The following is a 24,890-nucleotide window of genomic DNA, read 5'->3' as shown; positions in this document are numbered from 1 at the left end:
GTTTCAGTTTTGTGAGATGAAGACAGTTCTGTGGCTGCATTGTGGTAACGGCAGCACAAGGGTCAAGAAACTCAATGCCACGCGGCTGTCCGTTTAAAAATGCTCAAGATGGTAAATTTCATGTTATGTATGTCTTACCACATACATAACAAAATGTTTTTAAATTTTTAATTTTTAATTTTATTTTTTTTAATTTACATCCAAATTAGTTAGCATATAGTGCAACAATGACTTCAGGACTAGATTTCTTAATGCCCCTTACCCATTTAGCCCATCCCTCCTCCCACAACCCCTCCAGTAACCCTCTGGTTGTTCTCCATATTTAAGAGTCTCTTATGTTTTTTTCCCCTCCCTGTTTTTATATTATTTTTATTTCCCTTCCCTTATGTTCATCTGTTTTGTCTCTTAAAGTCCTCATATGAGTGGAGTCATATGATATTTGTCTTTCTCTATTTACCACATTTTTTTAAATAAGCCCTTACTACAATGTACCACAATGTAAAAGATGTAACCACTAATTTAACAAAATGAGCTAATGGGAGGTTTTCACAAAAATATATTATTCCCTGATGACTCCCCAAACAGTCAAACTTCTCTTATAAAGACATCCATTGGTATACTAGGCCTTTGTGGTCCTGCCGATATGCAATGGGAGGTTAATTACACTGTACTAGATTAAAATTAGGTATATTCCCATATGCCTGGATTTAAAGAGGATGGTAAAAATCCATGAAGAATTTTACTACTAGACCAAACCTCACTTTATGCCGAGGATGGTCCAATATCATCATAAGTTACAGTACAAGCAATTCAAGTAATTCAGAAAATGCTCACTACCCTGAATATTCTGTAAGACCAAAATCATGGGAATCATGAAGGAGAAAATAGAGGAAGAAAGCACAGATCCAAAGAAAAATATAATGGGGAGAGAGTTGTTAATCTCTTTCTCCTGATAAGATAGCCACAATAGATAAATAAATATAAATATATAAACATAAATATAAAATAAATAAAACATACAGTTCACGTGGACTAAAAAGTATACTTAGCAACTGAGTAGGCACTTTTAGCCCGTATCATGAGGCTTAGAAGAATGTACAGCTAGGAGAGAACTTCCAAATCCGCTTTCTCATTTAACAATACCTTCTAAAAGGCTAACCACTTCCTTTAGAAACTATTTAATCAAGATTAAGCACTAACCACATGCATTTTTCAGCAGACAATACTAATTAACACTGAATTTCACCAAAACTCACCAGTCTCATATAAACTATTGGCAGACACTGTCGAGGGTAAAGATTCTCTTCCATCATCAGAAATCTGCTGGATTCCACTATCATTACTTTTAACTGTTTTAAAGAAAAATCAGCTAGTGATTAAAGTTCACACCATTAGAAAACAATCTACTCCAAACAACAAGGTTTTAAAATGAGTTCTGATACATCAACATGAACTCAGCCACCATCAGAATACATTTAACACAATTGTAATCCTTTTGAACACTTAGCTTATCAAAATATGAATCAATCACAAAGCCTGAAAATAAACTTATCTTCAGAGTCGCAACACATCTCATTACCCCATAATATGTCAGGGGTGGTGAAGAGCTTAATTTATTATGACTGTAAGTAATGTGTAATTCTGAGACAATGGGTAACATCTAGAGAAATGGCCACACCGCACAATGACCACTGGCACAGACTTGGAATGCTCCACAAGAGTAGTACTTACTACTACGTAGTTTTGAAGAAGTATCAAAGTAGGAGAAGAGTGAATCTAGCTCATCAGGACAGAACAGAGACTCCCGCCTGGCCTCGTCGCTATTTACAGCAACCACTGAGGACATGCAAGTTAGCAAAGCACAAAGCAGGCCATAAGAAGGGAAAAGGGCAGGAAAAAAACGTTACTGGGAAAAATTTAGGAGGAAAAAAATAGGAAGGATATTAGGTAGTTAATCAGATATTTAGGGCTTGTTGCCATGATAGATTTATAATTCCCATCTCCCCTTGCACTCTAAGCAGTTTTATTCCCTAGAATATACACATTACCTAGAAACGTGAGTTACCAAGATGCTATTTAAATTTAACCATTTTAAAGACATAGAAATCCAATTTTTCCTTACAATATGCAGAAGGAAACAGGTCTTTTAGCATTTAAATAATCTACAGTGGCTACTAATTCAGAGATCAAGAAAGCGACTTCAGTTTAACAAGTAAGCTGTAATACCTGAACTTGGGGGAGGTACTCTGACTTGGTCACCTGGCCCAAGTTTAGAAATGCTCAGCCTCTTTTCTTCGCAACTTTTGGAGACAATCCTTTTTTCCTGCTCAGGAGGTGATGATGATATAGAATATTTATCCACAAATTTCCTCTCCACATATTTTGCTTTGATATATGTCTCTTTCTCCTGTCTGGTATACATAAAAATGTCATGATGTTCTGCTTAATCTCTTAGTATGGCTGAAAAGAAGCCATTATATATTGAATATCTCAAAAAAAGTCACTAAATGTATTACAAGTTAAAACTAAATTTGTGACATTATGCAACATATTTCCCTTCCAAATATTTAATAACCTACGATCTCATGTTCAAATGAAATACAAACAATAGACTAAATGAAAAATCACAAGCATTAACATGGCACTCTCTATTCTCTTAATTTCTGTGCTCATTCATTTCTATACATGTTCCCTTGTGCTTTTTACAAAATGAAAACCATTACCAAGAAAACTATAAAAATTTATGGAAATTAATTTCATTTTACTGCAATAGATAATGTCACATACTGAACTATCACTATTGATGGCCATAATTTTTCCTAAGACAACTACTTTAAAACAACAGCATTCCTAACTAAGGAGGAAGAAAATATGTCACATTTTAAACGTTATGATACAATCATAAAATACCAAGTCTGTTTTATACCTTTTCTTACTTATATCCTTTTGAAATGGCTAAATCTTTGGCTGGAATAGAAGGATATTTCAAGGTCTGAATAACTCAGCCATGCTTTACCAAATAATCTCATTTAAATGATATTAGTGCAGACAACAATAACTTTAAAATAGTATTGATTATACATACAGATTTAGTCAAACATAAAATCCCAACATAGGATTATGGCAAATAAAATTTTAGTGCTAAAAATAAAGAACCATAAAAACTAAAAGCAACATCAACAATAAAGATTAATTATGTACCTTGAAGGCACTCTTAGCCACTTCATTCAAAGAGCCTCCATATATAGAATTGGAAGTATAATTCAAACATAGCAACTAAGTACTCTCCCCTACCAGAAGCTACCCTTTCACCTTTAATTCTTTAATATCATAATGCCATTTATTAAGTATGCGTTTCACAGATATTTACTGTACTAAGTTAAACAATGTAAAATTATTCACTGTTGGTAATAGAAACTTGATCTTTAGAGACATTAATGAACAGATTATCTCTTTTTAAACCCCTGCCAATAACAGAATTGGTCTATTTTAACTGCTAAGAGCTTTTATATTCTATGTAGAGACTTAATTTTTGAGATTGTCATCTGGAGACTATAGTTTATTATATAATCAATAACAAATAATTATCTAACACATACCCAAGAAAGCGATAGCCATCTTTTTAAAAAAATTTTTTTTAATTCTTTATTTTATGTTGAGAGAAACAGGCAGACAAACAGACAGCAGGGGAGGGGCAGAAAGAGAGAATCCCAAGCAGGCTCCATGCTGTCAGTGCAGAGCCCAACATGGGGCTTAAACTCACAAAGCATGAGATCAGGACCTGAGCCGAAACCAAGAATTGGACACTTACCCAACTGAGCCACCCAGGTGCCCCAAGATTGCCGTATTTTAACAGAAGCAGTAATGCTCTCTTCTAAACAGTCTATCTCAATATTACGTATCAGTTATAGTGAAATAAAAATCATAGCTATATTCCTGCTTACGAAAAATAAAAGGGTAACACATGGAGACAATTGAAATTAGTACCTTTGTCCTGGTTGTGGTTTCTTTATTCCCATTTTTTCCACTTTAGCTTCATAAACTCGGTTTATAACATCATTTCCCAATTCACACATAAGCTGTTTGGCAGGAAAATAGGAAAATAAGGTACAAATTCCTAAAAATACTGTAACAGTCCTTAAAGCAAATACAGCTAACTCATTCCTTTTGCTGTTCTGCAAATGCTGATCCCACAAAGTTTGAAGTTAAAACAAAATGAGACAAGGAACTAAGAGCAATATCATCATGTTGCTATTACCAGAATACCTCCCCCTAGAAGACTGCCACTAATACAAGAAAAGGTCTCTCCTCACTCATCGTCCCTCAACTATGGCTAGCACAATGCTGCAGATTATTCACAATGCTTGGTAAATTAAATGAAAAAAGAAGATTGAGGCCAAACAGGTTAAGTTTTAAACACCTCAAAATGGAAGTACACTATTTTCTCTTTATATTTTATATATAAGAATTGCAAAATGGGGCACCAAGGTGGCTCAGTCGGTTAAGCATCTGCCACTGGATCTCGGCTCAGGTCATGATCTCAGGATTCGTGAGATCAAGCCCCACCTCATCTGGCTCTGTGCTGATAGCACAGAGCCTGCTTGGGATTCTCTCTCTCCTCCCACCCCCCCACCTCAAAATAAATAAATGGACTTAAAAAAAAAAAAAAAGAATTGCAAAATATTTTGTTTAAAATTTTCAATTATTTTTTAAAAATTTTTAATGTTTTTTTTTTTTAATTTATTTTTGAGACACAGAGAGACAGAGCACGAGTGGGGGAGGAACAGAGAGAGAGGGAGACACAGAATCCGAAGCAGGCTCCAGGCTCTGAGCTGTCAGCACAGAGCCCGACGCGGGGCTCAAACTCACGCACTATGAGATCATGACCTGAGCCAAAGTCGGACACCCAACTGCCTAAGCCACTCAGGTGCCTCTCAATTATTTTTTTAATGTACCTGACAGCTAGCTATGTTTCAGCCAAATTTTAAAAACTGAACTTATTAATAAGTTCGCATCTACAAAACTGATGCAGAAATTAGATTTCTACCTCTCATTCCCCCACTTTCTTCTCCTTTGAATTCATAACAATTAATACAATCTATCTAATTAGGGCTCTACCTTAGCAACTAATTTATCACTTTCATCCAGATGTTTACACAATAATTCCACAGAGCAGATTTTTTTTGTACTTTACATAATTGAGAGGATCACCAGTTTATCTATGGATTAAAATAAAAATACAAGTACATTGAGAACACAATTTTTGGGGCGCCTGGGTGGCTCAGTCGGTTAAGTGTCCAACTTCAGCTAAGGTCACGATTTCGTGGTTTGTGAGTTCCAGACCCGAATTGGGCTCTGTGCTGACAGCTCAGAGCCTGGAGCCTGCTTCGGATTCTGTGTCTCCCTCTCTCTCTGCCCCTCCCCCGCTCCCACTGTATCTGTCTGTCTCTCTCAAAAATAAAACAAACATTAAAAAAAAGAACACAATTTTCAGACAGAAATAAATGCAGAATATACCATAATCTCTAAATGAATATATATTTTTCTACAATATGGTAAACCAAATGATGGGAATTAAAAGGAATATATCATTAACCAATATATGAGTTTTATAAATCTTACCAGAAACCCAGTTGTGATTTAAATTACTTATGGCATTTCCATAGATATGAGTCTTTACACAAGGATAAAGGATGTCTTAGTTGGACCACTTATCTTGAGAAATGTAAATCTGTAAAAGGTCCTATGCTAAAATGGCTCAATGATAACAACATGCTATACCAATCCATTAGGGAGTGCACTAATACATCTTATACTTTTAACAAAAATTTATATAATTATAAAGGACTAAAATTAAGGCACATAATTGAAGAGCATTCTTTGAGAAAACATAAAAATGTAGGAATGTGTTTTCCTTAAAAGATGAAGTGATCTGCAGTTAAGAGCGTTACATAAACTTAGCGATTTTAAAAAAAACCCAAAAGAAAACACCAGCTTTGCCAAAATAGCCTCAGATGCGTTCCAATACAATTTATTGTTAGCATGGAGAAACTCACACATTTTATTTATTTATTTGTTTTTAAAACAAATATTTACTTATTTTGAGAGTGTGCACACACACGTCTGCCAGCCAGGAAGGGTCAGAGACAGGGAGAGAAAATCTCAAACAGGTTCCGCTCAGTTAGCACAGAGCCCAAAGTGGGGCTCAAGAACCCACAAACTATGAGATCATGACCCAAGCCAAAATCAAGGGTCAGACACTTAACCGATTGAAGCACCCAGGCACCCCTATTTATTTCTTTTATGAGTAGGCTCCATACCCAGTGGAGCCCAACACAGAATTGAACTCATGACCTGAGCTGAGATCAAGAGAGGGATGCTTAACCAACTAAGCCACCTAAGCCACCCCTAGAAACTCATACATTTCGTAAATCAAGATTCTAAAATCGTGTCATTTTATGTGAAAATCTGAAATATTTTTAAGCAAGTATTTTATTTTACCTTCAAAAGTTCAGGCTCCCAGGTATCTAAAGTTAAAGATCGTACTTTTGAAAAATGAACTCCAAGACTCCTAAGTAGGGGGGAAAAAAAGACTATATTAATATACAAAACCATCAAGTCTCTATTTGCATAATATGCAAATTACTTTTCTCTTTTAATGGGATATAGTTGCTAATACAGCCCTCAACATGTATGTAAATAAGGAGAGTTCTTAAATGGTAAATGGTAAAACAAAATCCTCTAAAGCACTCCGTAAACCAGAATTTTATCCACTCTACAAAAGGTACAAATATACAAATGGCAGTCAAATTAAGGCAAATGGAAAAGGCCCCCTAACCAATGGGACACAATAATTTACTATGTGTTTATCCAAAAGTAGTCTCTCACCCTGTGTAGGCCTACCCACCGGTGAATCCCAGAACACTCGATACACAGGGTGATGCCCAGGTTGATGCTGGCCCACCGTGGGTCCGCCAGACCACAGTCACAACAGCTGGCATTGCCAGGGATACTCTGGACTCGCTGCAGTGCACTTTCTCCTTTCAACGATTTATCTTTTGACTCATTTCCAGAATCCAGGCTTCCTGTGGATGGAGATGATTTCTTATCCAGCTTCTAAAAGAATTAAGAATTATTTGTTTAAAAAAAAAAGATTAATACTATGCTGCACATTACATGCTCCAAACAAAACCTTCCAATCAATAAATTGAGGGCTTATTATGAGCCTAAGCCAGGCACTATTCTAGGCATTACAGATTTAATGATAAAAAGATACAGCTAGCTCCATCAATTGGCATTTAGTCTTGTCAGAAGAAACATAAACATTGGAAATAATATATATTTATATAAATAAATATTTACACTTATTTTATATTTAATATACATATATATATATTATATATAAAATAAGTGACAAATGAACATGTGTATAAGATATGAGGGCAAAGAGAAAGGGAAACACTTATTTAACATGCAGGACCAGAGACGGATGGAATAAACACAAAACTATTAATACTCAAGAATAAAATTAATATTATTTTGTACCAGAATTTTCCAAGGTATTCAATGAACTGCAAGCAAGTTGTTTCAATTACTGCAGTGAATAACTGGAAATCGTATGTCGTTTTACTAAAGAACAAATCAATTAAATAATTATTTTTTTAATGTTTATTTTTGAGAGAGAGAGATTGAGTGAGGGAGGGGCAGAAAGAGAGGGAGACAGATGATCTGAAGCAGGCTCTGTGCGGATAGCAGACAGCCCAATGCTGGGTTCACACTCATGAACCACAAGATCATGACTTGAGCTGAAGTCAGACGCTTAACTGACTGAGCCACCCAGGTGCTCCCAAATCAATTACATAATTATAATTATATTCCCAGCAAGGGAAGTGAGAGCCTGAGGAGGGAGAAGAAGGCACTGGTGTGAGGGTCCAGAGCCTGAGTAGGGGCAGGTGGCAGCAAAGAAAGGATGTTGGTTACATACAGGGGGACTGATCATATAAGTAAACATGTTAAAAATAAAAGTGAGCCATATTTTTCTCACTGCAGAATAAGGGTTATTTATATGGAAAGGGAGAGAATTAGAACAAAGCCTGTTGTGTGTGATTAGAACTGGAGAAAATAAGAGGCATACTAATGGTTTTCACTATAAACAGATATACAAAGAAATACAGATGTAAACGTGTACATGTGTATATACATACATATATTCTTTTATCTTGGTTTCTAAAAGCCATTCACCACCAAAAGGAACTAGGACTCTGGAGAATTAGCACTGGTGCAGAGAAAGTGCAAGATGAACCTGGAACGTCTCATCATGCTAGAAAGTAAGGAGGAACTCAGACTGAACTAAGACATGATAAGAACATATCAAAAGGATATAGAAGCCAGCGTTCCACTGGACCAGTTTGGGCCAATTCAAACAATAAAACAAATAATGATAGTAATGGATTATAACAGGTTGAAAAAACTATACTGACATAATTAAATTTAAAAAATTAAAGCTTAAAAAAATAATTAAAAAATAAATAAATAATTAAAGTTTAATGAGGAAAAAATATTCACATAGTCTCAAAGAACCTCCCCTTACAAATACTTCTTACCTACCAAGCGAATGTTACAGTACAGAAGCCTAGCAGACATCACCTTAATCAAGTGATCAAAGTTAACATCACCAATAATGGGACAAAGTTATGTGTCACCTGAGAACGCAGTGAGAAGAACACAGCATCATTTATATAATACACCTGCCAAAGATGCATAACCTTGCGAGCAAAGCATCGGAGAAACTCACATTAAAGGACATTCTACAAAATAACTAGCTTGTTATCTTCAAAACTATCAAGGTCAAGAAGGTCAAAGTAAGATTGAGGGACTATTCCTGAAGGAAGGAAACTAAAGAGCTGTGACAACTAATATTACCTGTGCTTCTGGACTGGATCTTTCTGCTGTAAAAAAACATTACTGGGACAATTGTTAAAGACGTCTGGAATTAAATGGTAGCCATATTTCAATGTTCATTTCCTGATTATGATGGCAGTACCATGGTTTTTATAGGACAATGTCCTAGGGTGTGGGAAATAGCACTAAAGTAATAATGGGTGATGGGGCACCAAGTTAGAAACTCACTCTGAAATAGTTTGGGGGTAAAGTTATTGTACAACATTTGGAACTTCTCTGTAAGTTTGAAATTATTTCAAAAATTTTTAAAAATCTGCATTATTAGAACATGTTCAATAATGTGAATTATCTCATAAGCAATTATCACATAGGAAAAAGATGTCAATACAATACAGAAACCTTTTTGGCTCATTCCCAATTTTCCTCTATAAGCTAATTTTTTGCACCAAATTAGAGAAGCTGAGAGCAAAGTACACTGCACAGCAGAACCTGGGGCAGCTACCTCCAGGAACACAAGAATAAACATGACACCCATCCCCCTATTCTCCTTCTTGGATCATTTTGTCCATGTGCTTGGACTCAAAAGTGTGTATTATACTCATTCTCTCTGATCTTTATGTGTTTTGCCTTTGTCACCAAAACTCAGTAGCCTCAACCCTTCTGTACTCTTCCATTAAGTTATCTTCATCAATTTTTTTAAGTTTATTTATTTTGAGAGAGAGAGAGAGAGAGCACATGCATGAGCAAGGGAAGGGCAGAGAGAGAGAGAGGAAGAGAGAGAATCCCAAGCAGGCTCCGCACTGTCAGCACAGAGTCTGATGCAGAGCTCAGTCCAACATACCGTGACAGCATGACCTGAGCCAAAATCAAAACTCGGACGTCTAACCAATTGACCCACCCAGGTGCCCCTATCTTCATTAATTTTTAAAGTTAACTCCTATCTATACTGTAGTATTAATTTATTATGAATTTAATTGTTCTAATATTTTTTACTGAGATTCTAAAGTTCCTGAAAGTATTCTAGTTATGAAATTACACAGATTTTTAGGGCAGCCCTAGCCCTATTTTTCCTGTAATCCTTAGAATTTCTAGTGTATGATTTTTCATAACACAGGTATTTCAGCAATGCCACTAGCTTCTTCATCAGGATGATATGGATATACATGTAATTTTGTTCCCTCTCAAAACTTTGCTAAAAGCCAGAAAAGATAATAAAAGGCATTATCCTCAGCCCTTATTGGACAAAGTTGTGGTAATCAGAACATTAAAAAGTAAATACTGATATTGGCCATCTGTATGTCTTCTTTGGAAAAAAAAGTCTATTTAAGTCCTCAGCCCATTTTTAATCATATTATTTGTGGGGTTTTGTTTTTGTTTTTGTTTTTCTGGGGGGGGGGTGGTGTCAAATTGTATAAATTCTTTATATTTTTTAGACATTAATCCCTGATTGGATATATCATTTACAAATATCTTTTCCCATTCAATAGGTTGCCTTTTTATTTTGCTGATGGTTTCCTTCAATTGTGATGGTTTCCTTCAATTTTGATGTAGTTTCAGTTAGCTTCTGCTTTTCTTTTCCTTGCCTTAGGATATATGTCCTATCTAGAAAAATGTTGCTATGGCCAATGTCAAAGAAATTTCTGCTTATGTTCTCTTTTAAGAGTTTTATTATTTCAGGTCTCACATTTAGTTCTTTAACCCATTTTGAGTTTATTTTTGTGTATGATGTAAGAAAATGGTCCAGTTTCATTCTTTTTTGCATGTATGTGTCCAGTTTTACCAGCACAATTTATTGGAGACTGTATTTTCCCCATTGTATATTTTCTTGTCTCCTTTGTCATAGATTAATTGACCATAGAAGCATAGGTTTATCTCTGGGCTCTTTATTCTGTTCCACTGATGCATTGCCTATTTTTCTGCCAGTACCATACTGTTTTGATTACTACACCTTTGCAGTATATCTTGAAATCTGGAATTGATAACCTCTACCTTTGTTGTTCTTTCACAAGATTGCTTTGGTTATTCAGGATCTCTTATGATTCCACACAAATTTTAGTATTATTTGTTATAGTTCCATGAAAACTGCTGTTGGTATTTTGACTGTTGGGACTGTACTGAATCTGTAGCTTGCCTTGGGTAGTATGAACATTTCAACAATATTAATTCTTCCAATCCATGAGCATGGAATATCTTTCCATTTGTCTTCTCTTCCAGTTCTTTTATCAGTGTTTTATAGTTTTCAGAATACAGGTCTTTCACCTTCTTGGTTAAATTTATTCCTGAGTGGGGTGCCTGGGTGGCTCAGTTGAATGTCCAACTCTCAGTTTTGGCTCTGGTCACAATCTCATGGTTCATACGTTTGAGCCCTGCTTCAAGCTATGCTCTGACAGCGTGGAGCCTGCTTGGGATTATCCCTCTCTCCATCTCTCCCTCTCTCTCTCTCTCAAAATAAATGAATTAACATTTTTTTTAAGTTTATTCCTGAATATTTTATTCTTTTTCATACATTTGTAAATGAAATTGCTTCCTTAATTTCTCTTTCTGCCATTTCATTATTAGTATATTGAAACACAACAAATTTCTGCATATTAACTTTGTATCTAAAACTTTACTGAATTCATTACTTCTAATAATTTTTTGGTGAAATCTTTAGGGTTTTCTAAGTATAATACCATGTCATCTGCAAATAGTGACAGTTTAACTTCTTCCTTACCAATATGGATGCCTCATCAGGGAAATGCAAATCAAAACCACAATGAGGTTATCACCTTACACCTGTCAGAGTAGCTAAAATCAAAGAGACAAGAAATAGTAAGTGTTGGTAAGGATACGGAGAAAAAAGAATCCTTGTGCATGGTTGGTAGGAATGTAAATGGTACAGCCACTGTAGAAAACAGTATGGAAGTTCCTCAAAAAATTACGAATAGAAATACTATATGATCTAATAATCCCACTACTGGGTATTTACCCCAACGAAAATGAAAGCACTAATTCTAAGAGATATATGCAGCTCTACATTTACCACAGCATTATTTACAACAGCCAAGATATGGAAGCAACCCATCTATCTACTGATAGATGAATGGATAAAAATATGTATACGTGTGTACACACACACACACACACACACACACACACACAGAGGAATATTATGCAGCCATAAAAAGGGATGGGATCCTGCCATTTGTAACTACATGGATGGACCTAGAGGGTATTATGCTAAGTGCAGTAAGTCAGACAGAGAAAAATACATATGATTTCATATATATGTAGAATCTAAAAAACAAGACAAATGGATAAACAAGTAAAGAAACAGACCTATAAATAGACAACAAACTGATGGTTGCCATAAGGATGGTGGGTGAGGAATGGGCAAAATAGTAAGGGGAGTGGGAGATAAAGGCTTCCAGTTATGGAAAGAGTAAGTCACAGGGACACAGGGTACAGCACAGGTAATACAGTCAATGGTGTGGGAATAACGCCGTACAGTGAAGATGGTTAATGGATAATGGATAGAGGTACCGATTACTGTGTTCTATACCTGAAGCTAATATAACATTGTGTGTCAACTATACCCAAATAACTTTCTAAAAAAAGAGTAATTACTGTAATTGGGACCTATTGTACCTACAAATTTCCATGAGTTTATGATACCCAAGAAATTAGTTATCTGTCCCCACCTAAGATAGCTAATAAACTAACCAAATGTGGTAATTAAAAGAAAAAAATCAAGCATTTTATTACAGTAACTAAATAAATCCAGCTGATAAATAAAAGCTGTATGTAACATAAGAATTCAAGTTAACCAATATAGATGGGATGACAGAATTAGAAAATTAGAATTTTGCAATTCCTAATGAAATCACAAATTCATCTGTAAAACCATTACATGAGTGGTTGATGGGGGACTAGATCTTATGAGGCCAACGTAACACAAAATAGATTTACTACACAAAGTAACAGACTAGGGAAAAGGGAATGTAACTTTACAGTGGAGGAGTCATATTGTCATCTCTCTAATCCAATGTGTCCACTTCATTTTCACACAGAAGACTGATCTTAGCATTAGTAATGGTTGAATAACCAAGTATTGTATCTTTCCTTTTACAACGTGAAGTATACACATCACCTATTATGTAACTGTATAGTGGGAATTCTATAGGAACTAACCTCCTTTCTTCAGCAAGTTACTGTCATGAAAAAAAAGGCCTTGTTCTAGACTGAAAGACTTTAGGGACATAACAACCAGATGCAATGCCCAGTCATAGATAAGATCATACTTTGTAAATAGGTTGCAAAAGGCATTTTTAGGACAACTGGGGACATCTGAATATAGACTGGGTAATAGAAGATATTAAGAAATTACTATTAGAAAAAAAAAAAAAAGAAATTACTATTAGGTATGAAATGAAATAAGGACTGTAGTTTAGTTTAGAAAGCTATTGTGTTTTTAGTTAAAAAAAAAAAAAAGGGGGGGGGGGGGGGGGGGGAAAGACATTTGCCCACAAGAACAGGGAGAATAGAAAAGCAAATAATAGCAACAAAATTCTGAAAGCTGGAAGACAGTTGGATGAACAGTAACTGAGCAGACCAAGGCCAAATCTTATGATGGTTGTAAGAAAAATCTGAGTTCATCAATTTACATTACACGATACTCAAAGGGCTCAAGGATTTATACCAGTTAACCAGGCAAACGGGAATCAAAGAGGGAGAAATGACTGTTTAAGGAATAGTCAGATCCCAAGGTGTCTTCCCCAACTCTATGCCATTATGGGAAACAAATTTAGAGGTTTCTATTTAAATTACTTCAAGCTAACATAAACACAAATGACTAGGAGTTTATTTTATTCTCTGAGGAAGTAAAGCAAAGAGTCTCTAGATGGGATTTACCTGAAAGGTGAAAGGCAGAGGATTAAATGAACGTATACACAATGAATACTGAGATCCCTAGCAACTAGCTCCCAGGAACCCCTGACTCCTAGGAAGCAGACTGGTGAGTCTTTTGTGGGAAATCATACCAGCTGAAAAGATTCCAAAGATCCTAACGCTGGTTGTTCTTCAACAAATGGTCCAGACTTCAGAGAGGCTTATAGTCAACACACTCCTAACTACATACATTCTTAGAGCATCCAAAGGGGTTTTTAGTCCTTCACTTGTAACCAGAACAGATTACCAAATAGCCAAGAAAAACCTCTGACACAATGGTTCTCAACATTGCCTGTACATGGAAATCACTTAGGAAGCTTTTCAAAATATTGATGCCTGGATCCCAACTCCATTTAATTGTTCTGGGGTGGGACCTATGTATTGGGATTTTTTAAAAATCCGTGTGTTATCATCCTGTGCAGCCAAGTTTAAGAACCACAGCTCTAACCCTGCATCAATGAAGACAAGACAGCTTTACATGTATAAACATTCAGCAAACAAAAAGAAACTCCTGGAAAGTTAATATGTGCTGACTGAACTAAAATATTCAATAGAAGGTTTTGGAGATTAACTGAGAAAATCTCCCAGAATGTAGAGCAAAAACACACACAAAAATAAGAAAATCATAAGATCAGTCCAGAAATTCCAGACAAAGAAAACAGGAAAATTGGAGAGGTCAGTAATACGAAAGACTTCAACAGCAATGTTGGAAACTAGAAAAACAATGCTGTTAAAATTATTAAGAAAAAATTTAATTTCTTTTTTAAATGTTGATTTATTTTTTAGAGAGAGAAAGCCAGAGTGTGAGTTGGGGAGGGGCCCAGAGAGAGGGAGACACAGAATCTGAAGCAGGCTCCAGGCACCGAGCCATCAGCACAGAGCCTGATGCGGGGCTCGAACTCACGAACCATGAGATCATGACCTGAGCCAAAGTTGGATGCTTGACTGACTCAGCCACCCAGGCGCCCCTGAATTATTATTTTCAACCTAAAAATTTCACACTCAACGAAACTATCAAACAAATGTGAGGATAAAATAAAGACATTTTCAGACATGCATGGATTCACAAATGCCTCATTTTCAAGAAGTTACTAGAGGAATTGGTGAATTCCATTTCTCAAGACTTACTCGTGTTCTTGCTCATAAGAATCTGTAAAATCACTGGGAAGCTGAAACCAGACTATGTGGACCCAAGACTCTACATTCAGCTTATCTTCTCCAGGGAGACTTCAACCCAGAGACAGTCTGAGCTTTCCTTTTTTGACTTTTACTAATTACTATTCTTTTATTTTTTACTAATTTTTATTAATTAGAATAATAAAATATTTTGGGGAAAAATACTTATCTTAGAATACCTTATGTCAATCTAGAACACATATTCAAATATTGAATTAAACATATGTTGAAATAAACTGATAAAGTGAAGAGAAACAAAGAGAAACTGAAACTAGATTTTAATAGTAAAACCCCATTCACTTATAAAATTCAACCTCCATAAGAAAGAATGTTATAATCATATAATGTTGCAATGAAAATTAAAAGTTTATGGCAATGTATCATTTTGTATTGCAGTATTGTTTACTAACCTCTGATTCATCACCCTTCTCTCTATAAGCAGTAGCAATACTGGTCTGAACAGCCTTAATCCATGCCTGGCGCAGTTTTTCAGAATCTGCCTGAAGCATACAACTTCTAAAAGGAAATAACATTGTTTTCTCAGACACTAAATAACCCCCCAAAATAATAAGATTTATTTCACTATTTAATAATCTTCTAACAAAAAGTAATTCCACTGAAATATTTTATTTCATTTATTTTTAGGACAGAGTATATTCATGAGGAAATCAAGGTACCAATAAAATAAACCGCCTATTAAAAAAAAATCACAAATTCCTGTACATTTAAAAAAAAAACTTTAAATTTACCAAATATAACACTAAGTTTTTCTATAAGCTAGAAATATGAAATAATTATCAAAGAAATTGATCTGACATATGACTTCAGTTCATCATCCTGACAGCTAACAAGTTTTCATATGGCTACATCAATAATCTTTATGGAGTTTAAAGAAAATGAATACTGGGTAGAGGTTACATAAACATCTGACTGTAATACTTGTAATCACTAATTATGAAAATTTACCTTTAAAGCACTTTGTTCCTCTTTCGCACACATAACATCGCAAGTAAAACACAAATCTTTCTCTACTCAGTAAAGTTCTTTAAGACAAACTATACAAACACAAAAGGAACTCTCATTCTTTAGAACCACTTACTTTGTTGGAGAGACTACCTCAAAGCAGAAACGTCGTTCTATGTCTTCACAGTGTTTCACTGTGCACAGCCTTAGATCTTCCACTACCACGGTGGGGTTATCCTACAATAAGGAAATAAAACTCCCAGGTTTATCAACTTAGTTTTTAAACACAACTACCAATAATAACATACTTAAAAATATTACTTGGAATAAATGGGTCGTCGAATTTTAAAGATTTATATTTCATCTTATTTAAGATTAAAAATAGGAGTTATCAACAGAGATACAACTAATAAAGGTAACTCTGTCCTGTTCATAATTTTATGTGTTTCATAAAATGGCTGTACAAGGATTAAGTGAAAATATATATATAAAGAGCTTAATCTAAAACTTGGTAATTAATTAATAGGTGCTCAATAAATGTTAGCATCCTATAAATTTTAATTTTCTTCCTTTTTCTTTCATATCCATTACTTTCCTGGTCCCCCCTCACATATAATAAAAGCTACTTTCCTCAAAAAAGAAGACTTTAATAGGCAAGTCTTAAGTAACTAAAAAAAAAAAAAAAAAAAAAGCCTATATACATTCTTCTTTAAATACCTAAGAAAATGAGAGTTTATCATTTTTCTAGTACTTAACAAAAATATAAACTCAAAATCAAGTTTATCAGACCAGAAGAAACCATGAACTAATGAGCTAGAACAAAGGGCTTATGTGGAATAAGCCTGCAAGCACAAAACCGAGCAAATAAAATGTCAGATTGTGTATCTCTAGAGTAAAGTGAGTATTTAAAATGTACAGTTGTATACTTCATTCACAAAGCCTCACAGGTAAAATTCAGGTCATCAATTAACTAATGGAGTTTTTTTTCCTAATTAGTTTTAACATTCTCAAGTCTCATGTAATCTTAGTATGTCTTTCTGATAAACAAAAATTCCTTACCCTTAAAATAAGGTTCAAGAAAAGAAATGTATAAAAACAACATTAACACATTTAGAGGTTTCTATTTCAATTACTTCAAGCTAACATTTTAATGTCATTTTTTAACATTTCCATATTATCACCTTTGGCCCTAAGGTGATATTTATTAAAAGGCACCTTTTCCTTCGGCATCAAAATAGTACTATGGAATGGCAGTATTGCTCCTGTCATTCTGCTGGTCAAAGAAACGTGAAGAAACAAAAGTAATAATCCTGGGACACAGAAACACCCATCTCAAAACTGTAAGTTAAGAATTCAGCATTCAAAAACCACTCTGCTGTTAAGGAGATACCGATACTTTCCACTTTTGAGTCCTCTTACACACCCCTAAATATAAGACTAATGAACGATAATTTTGCATGCAGGAGTATTTACAAGATGAACAGACAGAGAACTAAAACTGAAGACTCACTGGGCTTTCACTTCATTAACAAAACACCTACCTTAAACTTTTTCTGATATACCAGCTGATTGTTCTGTATTGAAAACCAGCGTCTAAATAAATAAAAATAGATTAGGTTTTCATAAACATAATTTATGTCAGTTGTTAGAAATAAAATATTTGGGAAAGCACTAGAAAATCAGTTTATGTTAATTATGTTTTGAGAAGTACATTGTTTTGTTTTGTTTTGTTTTATATAGACTGATGTCAATGAGATAATTATGGAAAGTAAAGAACAATTTTAAATAATTTTAAAACCACAGATTAGGAAAATAAGATTACTGTATTTTGATTCATTTTATCTCAGAAATTTATATCCTAATAACAGCAGTTATCCTTTATGCTATCACGAAAAAATAATTGTTTTAAAGTAAAAATTTAGTTTGAGGTTACTCAAAAAGAACTAAAATCTTTCCCCCAAAAGAACTGCTTCTATTATAAAGTAGAAAGAAATTTATGTTGTAAATAAGACTATCCATTTGTACACAGTAAAACACTGAAATAAATGGTGCTTTGTTTTCAACCTTTCTGCAGCTAATTCAGCAAGCATTTGATTTGTTAACCAAAACAAGAAATTAAAGCAATTTAGAAGTGATATCCAACAAGAGATAATCGCCAATTCACTTGACCTCACTTTAATATAAAATATTTCTAAGCAGAATAATCACAGTTATTACTAAAAATGATTCACCTATTTATACTGTTCTGCTCATTCTTATAAATTATTACACAAACAATTTACTTGCAATCTTCTTTAGAAGAAAAAGCTAAGCTATATATGGCATACTGACTAATTCTAATTTATTAAACCAGTAAAAGATCCTAAAGACTTACAAAATAAAAAAAAAAAATCACAGCCAAAGCCATTCATAAAAGGAAGCAAAAATTCTCATCAAGCATGAAAGGTAAAACTATTTGAGTCATTGTTTTAAAATTAGTTTCAATGTGAGATGATTTCTATTGTAAACATTAGTTATTAATCTATTAGCAGACAGAGATTCTACCTTTTCATTGATACTAATGCAAAGCACTGGAAATTGTATTTAGACACAATGAGAATTTCTATTTTAAAAAATTAAGTTAATTCTCCAAAGCTGAGAAAATGATTAGATGCTTTTCTATTTTTAAGCTAGACAGATAGTTAGGTTTTCTTTCTTGCTACTTAAAAAAGGTATCACCTTTACCATTAAAATAGAGATCTGTTAAATAAGCATCTAGTTAAAACCAAGTGAGTTGCCTCTAAATGCAAATCATCAAGAGGCAGGCCAGAAAAGGAAGAACTTCCGGGTTTCTTTGCTTTGGGACACAAGGTTAGTTAGAAATGTTAAAAGGAAATACCTGTAAATAAACAACGTGGTGCAGCCCTGCCATGTGGGATGACATGCAATGGAAACAGTCTGTGACAGTGACTAAAGTGTTTTGTGAGAAATCATTCGAAGTAGGGTGACCTATACTAATAATTCTTACGGTTTATAGTATAGTGATCATATTATAGAATTTGATAAAAAACTAATTTTACTGCACAATGGAAAAACACCCATATAGCCACTGAAACTTTTCATGCTTCTGAGGTCTTTAAAAAAGGAATTTCTTTTCAACTGCTGTATCTTAGGATAATAACCTCTAAAAATAACAAAACAGCACATAAAAACTTTTTTGGTCAGAGACCACTTCCTCTGGTCATTAACTGTTCAGATCATGTGTATTACTGAAACTCAGTTCCCCTGCTATCTATCTTTTGCTGGGGGACTTGCTCACATAAGCATTTTTTTGTACACTCAGGGAAGACACTATAAATTCATCTTATATTTTGACATTTCCTAAGGAACAAAATCATAATGTACCTCACTAGAAAAAAAATTCAATTACTAAGATCTGTATGTCGTATGACACTGTCTCTCCTCCTCTGCCATTAAAAAAAAAAGACAAAAGAGCCAACTACACTAATTTACATTGATCAAAACTTTAATCAAGTAAGTAAAATGGAATATAATTCTTAATTGCTCCTATAGATTAATCCTAGTTATTATTAACATCTCTAATAAAAGGAAAAATGAGACAGTTCATAGCCAGTGAACAGAATAAAATACTTAATATTTCAAGCTCATACTATCTGTAATTTGGAGGCACCTCAAAAGACAAACTATAAAAAAGACAAACTTTAGAAAGCACTGTGCTGACACTTACACTATTTTCTACAAAATTCAAATGCGGACCACAAAGCCAAAAAACTATTTGTATACAGGAAATTTTCTTGGGGCACCTGAGTGGCTCAGTCAGTTAAGCATCTGACTCTTAATTTCAACTCAGGCTGTAATCTCACATTTTGTGGGATTGAGCCCCATGTCAGGCTCCGTGCTGACAGCATGGAGCCTGCTTGGGATAGTCACTCTCTCTCTCTCTCTCTCAATAAATAAATAAACAAACAAAAAAACAATGAAAAAGGAAAATTTACTTGGTTCATTAAGAAAAATAATACACCACTTTATATCCATTCCAAATTGAACTAACTCAATAAAGATCTTAGACCAAAGTACTAAATTCATGAACAATTTGATATTATTGATTTTCAAATATCTATGAGAGCTTCCAGATAACAAAACAGGGGGTAAAGGAAAAAATATATTAAAAAATAAATCAAGTGTCTTTTACCATGTTTGATCACTAGTCCTCGAACTGTATTTGAAACCAGGAATATAATGTAAAAGTCAAACTTCTAAATCTGTATAAGCTTTCTCACTAAAACTATAAAAATGAAAGATTTATGCACATATTCATATATGTGTCAAATAGGTGACTATTTAACAAAATTTAAAGCTTGAGCATGTAAGGTTACTGTCTTTCAAATGCAATCTAATTTTTCCCAAGGAAAAAGACCAAAATGTTAAATCTCTAAAAACTGACAATGGTTCCTTTCAATAAAACTAATATGAGGGGCACCTGGGTGGCTCAGTCAGTTAAGCATCTAACTTCAGCTCAGGTCATGATCTCATGGTTCATGGGTTCGAGGTCTGCATTGGGCTCTGTGCTGACAGCTCAGAGCCTAGAGCCTGCTTCAGATTGCGTCTCCTTCTCTCTCTGCCCTTCCCCACTTGTGTGTCTCTCTCTCAAAAATAAACATTAAAAAAATTTTTTCTAACTAATATGACTATTACCAAAAAGACTAATTCCTAGTTATTGTTTAAAAATTTGAAAAGTATTTACTAGCTTATTTCCCTTAAAAAAAAAAAAAAAGATATGAAGGCGTTCATATTACTAATCTATTATCTTCGTTGGGTATCTATAAATATATCAAATGTTCTTTTCCAGATTAAAACAAATTGAGAAGATGGGCATTGAAAGGATAATTCCACTTCTCAAATATAATGTTTATGTTTCCTTCCCAATTTAAAACATGAGACATTATATCCATTGCAAGTAATCCAACGGAAATGCAGGTTAATTATGAGCTTTCTCGTGCCAGAGAGGAAATTGGAGTAAGGCAGGAATGAGGGGAAGGAAGCCATTTGTACCTGATATGATCGGGCTTTTTCCTGTCATGTGAAAAAATGGGGTAGGATTAAAACATAAAGGAAAGGTGGTAAAAGAATGAAAACGCAAATGTGCAAAATAAGCAAAGGACTAGCATGATATGAAAATAAAGCAAGAATTAAAGAAACAAGCTTAAGCTCATAACCTAACAAAACAGTCAAAAATATCTGTTGCATTTTGTTCTCAATTCATACATGTATGCATTTACACAGGTAATTCCAACTCTTATGACTCTGAAATGCTAACATTTCTGAAATGCTAAATTTTCTTCAACTATTATGGTATAAATAGTTCTTGTAGGACTTAGTACACTTGGGCATGTCTACTATTATTTTTATGCCTCTATGGTGATAGCTATAAAATATAAACAGTACTTTTCCTCATCTTAATAAGTTGCTCCTAAAAAATTAAGGAAAATTATATATATATATATATATGTATATATATATATATACATATATATATATATATATCTTCATAAACCTGAAACAAATGAAAACTTTTCATAAGGAAAATTGGATCACTAATTAAGAATTTCAAAGATTATAAAATATTATTAGCCAACTAAACCTACCTCCCACCTGTTCTCCCGCTTTTCATCAATGATAGCAGAGACTCAAAGGCCACACATATGAGTATCTTTATTTTTTTAAGAGTATCTTTAATACACACATACACTTCTTATTTTGTAACAAAAAGCCAATAAAAATAAAACATGTATCTGTGCCTGCAGTATCTAGAGTACTTTAAGACACTGCATAATACATCTTATACTTTTAGTTATATTTTCTATCTCATTCAACAAAGACTGAGCATAGTTTGTAATTATTCAGCTTCTTTATTCATTTTACTAGCTTACTACTAAATAATCTTAGTATTTAATTATTTTCCTACTTCATTCATCTTTTCAGAATTTATCATAAAAAGCAACAGACATATAGATACGAGTAATCCATCTGGCACTGATTTGAGCCTAAGGTGAAGCTGCCACATTGAGAAGATGGCCTGATATAGAAAGATAATTTTGGTACGTCTTACATGTCTTCAGAAAAATATATATTATAGACATATAAAACTCTTAGGAGACACTACAAACTAGAAACCTGAAACCAACCAGAAACAAACACAACAATTCACATAAGACATAAAACCCCTCACTGCTTACACTCTTTCACATCACACAAAATATGATTTCTTCAGTTAAATTTCAAATTATAGAATGATGTTTAGATTTTATGAAATACAAGGACAGATTTTAAAACTACCTGGGAATTCCTAATCAAATGTATTTACCTCAGGAAGGAAGTCTTTTTTAAAAGTTGGCTTAAAGAAAAAAAAATAATAAATAAATAAATAAATAAATAAATAAATAAATAAAAGTTGGCTTAAAGAAAAAAAAAAGTTAGCTTAAACAGATGATGGGGATTATTAAGGAGGGCACTTGTGATGAGCACTGGGTGTTGTATGAGCGTGGAATCACTAAATTGTACATCTGAAATTAATACTACACCGTATGTTAACTAACTGGAATTTAAACAAAAACTAACCTATTAAGTAACTAAATAAATAAATGTTGGCTCTAAAAATATTACATGCCTCTATTCCATGAACAATAGATGATGGCAAATCTGTCATCATATAATTAGTACCCTACAGTGACTACAAAGAAAATGTTCCCTTAAAACTAATCCAGAGGCAATGTAAAGAAGATACTTAAACAGTAGGTAGAAAAATCTTTATGCTTGAATAGCTGGAATCCTAGATTTTTAAAGTTAAGGCACAAATATCACAAATGCAGTCTTTTATTCCAAGTCTAATAGAATATATTAACAAGCTAGATCGAGCACTAATTAGAGAAGTAGGGCAGACTCCAAAGTCATATATAAGTAAAGAGAAAGTATTTGCAAATATTTTCTGAAATTAGATTTTTTGTAAATTTCATGTAAGAAATTTAAGATATATTCCAAGCTTTTAAATGAAAAGCATTAGAATATTCTAAATAACATTTAATAGAGTTCTTTCTTCTCTCTTTCACAGTTACTGAACTATAACCTAGAAAATATCTAAAACTTGTTACAAGATTTAGATTCTTGTTTTTGTGAAGACTTTTATATAACGTTTATATGCTATATTCCTTAGAAGACTGCTTTTTACTCGTATTTTCATGAAAATGATCTTTTAAAAGGCATATGAAAATGAAATAATTTGCTATCCATAATTTTTCCTAATAATGTAAATAGACTAGGAAGTTTTTAAAAAGTTTTTAAGCTATTTTTAAAATATTTGACATATTGTTTCATCAAAACACAAATTTATATGGAATTTCCATAGCAAATTTTTTTTTTTAATGCCAGGTTTCGGGCCTCGGTCTTGTCTCAAACCAGCTGCGTGATCAATGAGCAACCATCTCTCTGCACCTTCATTTCTTTACTAAAACTTAGGGTGTTGAAATACGATCCATGATTCTCATCAGTAATGTCATCCCACTACAATTAGATGGTAGCTCCTTTAAAAAGCAGCTTCATTTCCAAAGGCATGGTCTCTTTCACTTTACACGTGGAAGATAACAGGCCTACAATTCAGAATTTAATAGTTATTCCCTACTTGATTTTAGTTAGTTACATTTTATTATCTATGCCAATTAATAGAATTCATGAAACAAAAAATTAAAAACGAAAGGTCCATGCTTATGGGATGCCTGGGTGGCTCAGTCAGTTAAGCATCCAACTTGGGCTCAGGTCATGATCTCAATGGTTTGTAAGTTTGAGCCCACGTCGGGCTCTGTGCTGACAGCTCAGAGCCTGGAGCCTGCTTCAGATTCTGTGTCTCCCTCTCTCTCTGCCCCTCCGCTGCTTGCTCTCTGTCTCTGTCTCTGTCTCTCTCTCTCTCAAAAATAAATAAATATTAAGATTTAAAAAAAAAAAAAATGAAAGGTCCATGCTTAAATCAGTATTAATTTTCTCCTATTGCCCTAAATGGCAATACAATTTTCCACTAACACTTACTGTGCTTCATTTTGAAGTCTGAGATCATTTCTCATTGGAGTAGTCCATGGAACATCATTTCATTTCTTCTTAACATAATGGTATAGGTTCTATGGATTTATTGTATTTTCACTGTGTTAAACTTTAAGTAGGTTGTTTTGAAATCTGAAGGTTAAAATTCAATTCTAACATTACCTCATGAAACCGTACTGGTTGAGAAATCTCTCTTTATTACAAAAATTTGACACACTATTTTTTACTTTAATTTCCTATTCTAGCTATGGAAATTTGTCAGGAAAAACTTAAAAGATTATTGTCTTAATTTTTACACCTTAGAAAACAGAATTTTAATTTCTTATTTTCACTTTATAATAGTTAAAAATATTATTTCTAACCAAACCACTTAGTTGGTCCTTCTGGTTCAGACATTATTTTAGAAGTTCTACATAATTCAAAATGGCTTAATATCAAATATAATTACTTTCCAGTTTATATTCATTCTCAGATAAAGAAAAATTATTTCAAATAAAACACACCCCATTCATTTAAATATCTGGCAATATCAAATGCTAGGGAAAGGCTCAACAAATCACTGACATTTGAAAATACCAGTGAATGTTTTTCCACATAACCTCATCACCAAGAAATCAAAATAAGTGGGAGCCCATTTTAATATTTTAAATATCCAAGAATAATAGTTTTCCATTTAAATTAGCAAAAATGTATACTACATTAAACTTACCAAGAAAATTCTATTATTTTGCTAATGTCCATTTTTTTTAAGAAAAGAAAATAATATTCTCTATCATCAAGTGAATTTACATCTTGTTCCAGTAGCAAATAAAATAAACACATTCAGCCAATAATAT

General features: G+C 33.6%; 1 protein-coding gene across 4 annotated transcripts in view; it reads right to left on the bottom strand.

The window, feature by feature from the left end:
• The window catches only part of ACAP2 (ArfGAP with coiled-coil, ankyrin repeat and PH domains 2), a 151,975-nt gene that overhangs the window by 11,729 nt on the left and 115,356 nt on the right, over positions 1-24,890 (bottom strand). For all 4 annotated transcript variants that reach the window (XR_007457289.1, XM_049628374.1, XM_049628373.1 and 1 more), the window contains 8 exons: positions 17,508-17,559; positions 16,103-16,203; positions 15,414-15,519; positions 6,908-7,116; positions 6,502-6,571; positions 3,988-4,079; positions 2,227-2,411; positions 1,257-1,349 (listed from right to left, as the gene is read on the bottom strand). Coding sequence is in view for 3 of the 4 variants with exons in the window: in XM_049628374.1 (XP_049484331.1) it covers positions 1,257-1,349; positions 2,227-2,411; positions 3,988-4,079; positions 6,502-6,571; positions 6,908-7,116; positions 15,414-15,519; positions 16,103-16,203; positions 17,508-17,559 (908 nt within the window). In the remaining variant the exon portion in view is untranslated. The remainder of the gene's footprint in view (positions 1-1,256; positions 1,350-2,226; positions 2,412-3,987; positions 4,080-6,501; positions 6,572-6,907; positions 7,117-15,413; positions 15,520-16,102; positions 16,204-17,507; positions 17,560-24,890) is intronic.

This window comes from Panthera uncia, chromosome C2 (genome assembly GCF_023721935.1).
Source record: "Panthera uncia isolate 11264 chromosome C2, Puncia_PCG_1.0, whole genome shotgun sequence".
In the NCBI taxonomy this organism is placed as follows: Eukaryota; Metazoa; Chordata; class Mammalia; order Carnivora; family Felidae; genus Panthera; species Panthera uncia.
This window is presented reverse-complemented; position numbering and strand designations above follow the sequence as displayed.